The following is a 4,031-nucleotide window of genomic DNA, read 5'->3' as shown; positions in this document are numbered from 1 at the left end:
ACCGCGTGTCACATTCTGAAACAATTCGTTCGTCGTTTTTGCCGTCACTCTGCAGAAAGACATGATAAAAGGGGATGAACTAAAGGAAGAAGAACAATGATGAATTCACCATTTTCACTTGCACGTACTACGAAGTGAAGTTCAGTAAATAAATAAAAATATTATGATGATGAATTGCTCCTCCGCGACCACCAGAGGGAGCCAAGGCCACATGAATAAAGAAACTGTCAAAATGCCAAATTTAAAGATGAATCTTAAAACTCACTCGGTCATCTTCAACTGCTCACTCCAATTAAGGGTCACGGGGGGAAGCTGGAGCCTATCCCAGCAGATGAATCTTAAAACTCATTGTTATTATTACATAAAAAAAAATCACATATTTTTTGTAATCGCAGATATTTGGGCTAAAACAGCTATTGATTTTTATTTTACTTTAATCGTTATAACAAGGCATCATCAAAGAATCTATATATATATATATATATATATATATATATATATATATATACACGAGGCAGCATCTATCCTCATAATTGTTCCATTATTATTGCTGCGTTGTTAAATTGATGCGTTTCGTTGTGCGCGTCTTTCTGTTTCATCATTTTGACACTTTGAATCATTATTATTGTTATTATTATTATTATTATTATTATTATTGTAGGTATCCGTGGAAGTGCCAGCAGAGGTTGAGTGGGCAGGTCGTGGTTTTGAGGCAAAGGTTCATTGTGGATTGTACAAACAGCCCGGGGCGGTGGAAAAAGTTCAAGCCCGGGTCCATGAGGAGAAACCGTCACGGCAGCGCGCGGACATTTAATTAAGACGACCTGCGGAGGATTACGTACTTATTGAGGTCAACAAGTTTGTCCGCAAAACAAAAAAAAAAAAAAAAAAAAAAAAGACGACGCGTAATTTTCATGCAGACACAGACACAGGCCCGTTTGTAAAACACACGAAACTAAAACATGGGTCTAAAAACTCAAAAACACCTTTTTCCCCAAATGATTTGATGCGATTTGTTTTTTTTTTAAGGATCATATTAAAAACACCTCTTGATATTTTGAGAGCGCATGAATACAGAAGAGCGCAACAGGATAAGACGACAATTGCGTCATTTTCAGCTGTTATTCCCAAAAGTCCTCAAACATCTAAAAAATGCCATTAAACGTTTGTGTCGCTGTTATCCCATTTGTTTTCTTCTTATTATTTATTTTTACTTTTGTGTTTTAAAATATTTCTTCAGACTAAACTGTTTTGGTTCCTGATCTAACGGGATGATCGGCGGCAGGACGCGCAAACAAAACGCACTTTGACCGATTAACTTGATTTGCCTTTGTCAAATTTCTGGAACTGCTCTAAAATGATGTCTTTGTTTTTGTCTTTATTTGTTTTTAAAAGGCAGCAAGACAGGATGTAACATTCTGCAAAAAATCTGGTTTTATTTTAAGGATGTTGAGAATTACACGCGGCTGCACTCAGATGGTTTAAATTATAAAATCATTTTTCAGTGTTCGTAAAACATTAAAATTGCATTAAAATTCTAACAAAATGTTGGGAGTCCGTCAGCTGCTCCCGCGTCCTGAACTCATGGATTGAAGTGGGAGGTGCCGATGCCTCCTGGCGGAGTTTTGCTCCACTTTTACGCACGGCCTGACTCCTCATTGGACGCCTCCGGCGCGTCTCGGGGAGGAGCTCCGCTGGCAGCCAAAAAGGAGGAAAGAATTTAACTGCGCAAAAAAGTTCTGCGTGCTGACGGATGTCCAAAGTCCAGAAGTGTTTCGATGCGGTGCTTCACGGACACGCGGAGATGTTGGACTGTTTGACGCGCTGCTGCTGCTGAGGTGAACTTTTTCCTTGACTTTAAATTAAAGAAAAGTGAGCCGTGAGGAGGGAGAAGCTGAGCTCTGGATTTGTTTTTTTTCATTCTCACCGGATCGAAGTGAAGAAATGCAGGCTCGCTACTCCGTCTCCAGTCCGAACTCTCTGGGTGTTGTGCCGTACATCAGCGGCGACCCGAGCTACTACCGGGCCGCTGCCGGTGGCGGCTACACGGGGATGCCCGCACCTATGAACATGTACTCGCACGCGGCTCACGACCAGTATCCCGCGAGCATGGCCCGTGCTTACGGACCGTACACCCCCCAGCCCCAGCCCAAGGACATGGTCAAACCCCCGTACAGCTACATCGCGCTCATCACCATGGCCATCCAGAACTCTCCGGACAAGAAGGTGACCCTGAATGGGATTTACCAGTTCATCATGGAAAGGTTCCCGTTCTACCGCGACAACAAGCAGGGCTGGCAGAACAGCATCCGACACAACCTCTCCCTCAACGAGTGCTTCGTCAAAGTACCGCGCGACGACAAAAAACCCGGCAAAGGCAGCTACTGGACCCTTGATCCGGACTCTTACAACATGTTCGAGAACGGGAGCTTCTTGAGAAGGAGGCGACGCTTCAAAAAGAAAGACGCGCTGAAGGAGAAGGAGGAGCGGCTGCAGAAAGATGCTGTGCCCAGCAGGCAGCCGGGCCGGGAGCAGCAGGAGCAGCCGGTGCAGGGCTCCCAGCCGGTCCGCATCCAGGATATTAAGACTGAGAACGGGGCTGTGACGCCCCCGCAGGCCGACTCGCCTTCTTTGAGCGCCGTGCCCAAAATCGAGAGCCCGGACAGCAGCAGCATGTCCAGCGGGAGCCCTCACAGCATCCCCTCCGCCGGGAGGTCCATCGGCATGGAGAGCGCCGAGCACCACCATCACCACCACCACCACCAGCATCACCAGCAGCAGCAGCAGCAGCAGCATCACCACCAGGGTCAGGCCACGACGCAGGGCTTCAGCGTGGATAACATCATGACCTCACTCCGGGGGTCTCCTCAGGGGGGCACCGAGCTGGTCCCCAGCCTGGTGGCCTCCACTCGGACAGCTATAACTCCGTCTTTGTCCTTAAACTACTCCCCAAACCAGACGTCGGTCTACAGCTCACCGTGCAACCAAACCTCCACTACCTCCAACGCCACCTACCATTGCAACATGCAAGCCATGAGCTTGTACGCCGGGGACCGAACCTCCAGCCACCTGGCACCGAGCACCACCGTGGATGAAACGTTGCCAGATTACTCCGTCACCACCACCTCCTCCTCCTCCTCCGCCTCTCTGAGCCACGCCAACCTAAACTCTGGGCAGGACGGCCATCACGCGCACCAAGGGAGGTTGACCTCATGGTACCTCAACCAGGCCGGGGACCTGGGCCACCTGGGCGCCGCCTACCCAGCGCAGCAGCAGAACTTCCATTCGGTGCGAGAGATGTTCGAATCCCAACGAATCGGCTTGAACAATTCCCCGGTGAACGGGAATACCAGCTGTCAGATGTCCTTCCCGCCCAGTCAGTCCATCTACCGGGCTTCGGGAGCTTTCGTGTATGACTGCAGCAAGTTCTGACCCACGAACCCAGAACTCCGTCCGCATCCGGTGTGGACTGATGGACTCAAACAGACTTGATCTTGGTTTGTAAAGAACAGTGTTACTGCCGATAACACGTAAGTCTCTCTTTGCTTTTAGGAAATCTGACAGTTTTTCCTGGACGTGTAAATTGCGTATAGTAATTTATTTCTAAACTGTAGCCGGATATTAAGGACCAAAACACCAATGAAGTGTTTCTAAATTGAATTGCTTTAATTGTCCAAAAAATGTTCCATTATAAAAGTTTTTTTAAGGAACGTGTATACCGCCGTACTATTTTTTTTGAAAGTATTTTGAAGGATTTTGTTTGTTTGTTAAATAAATGGTCATTTTAAGTGATTTAAACGAAACGCCTCGTTTCTTACAGATTTTAAAATTAATTTTAAATTCTGTTCCTCTTTAGTCTGGGAGGTCCCGCTATGATTCTGATTGGATATCCAGGTTTATGAATCATTTAATATTTGTTCCATCGATTCGAACTATAATTATTTGAAAATAAAGGCAGGACGTTTGACTTTTCATTTGATCATTTTGGACGCGTCCGGCTGCCTGTGTTTTGCTGATTGGAAATGTGTGTG

The 4,031-nt window shown here is 46.6% G+C and overlaps 1 protein-coding gene across 3 annotated transcripts; it reads left to right on the top strand.

The window, feature by feature from the left end:
* Positions 1-1,709: 1,709 nt before the first annotated feature.
* foxc1a (forkhead box C1a) lies at positions 1,710-3,439 on the top strand. 3 transcript variants are annotated; one of them, XM_034183495.1, is made up of 2 exons: positions 1,710-2,757; positions 2,791-3,439. In XM_034183495.1, the coding sequence occupies exons 1-2, from the start codon at positions 1,945-1,947 to the stop codon at positions 3,430-3,432; spliced, it is 1,455 nt and encodes a 484-aa protein (XP_034039386.1). In that variant the 5' UTR covers positions 1,710-1,944; the 3' UTR covers positions 3,433-3,439. The 3 variants fall into 3 exon arrangements, with proteins under 3 accessions (XP_034039386.1, XP_034039385.1, XP_034039384.1); XM_034183494.1 differs by having other exon boundaries at positions 1,710-2,765; positions 2,799-3,439; XM_034183493.1 differs by having other exon boundaries at positions 1,710-3,439.
* The last annotated feature ends 592 nt before the right edge of the window (positions 3,440-4,031 follow it).

Source organism: Thalassophryne amazonica, chromosome 12 (genome assembly GCF_902500255.1).
Source record: "Thalassophryne amazonica chromosome 12, fThaAma1.1, whole genome shotgun sequence".
Lineage (NCBI taxonomy): Eukaryota > Metazoa > Chordata > Actinopteri > Batrachoidiformes > Batrachoididae > Thalassophryne > Thalassophryne amazonica.
The sequence above is the reverse complement of the archived record's forward strand: the minus strand, read 5'-3'. Positions and strand labels throughout refer to the sequence as shown.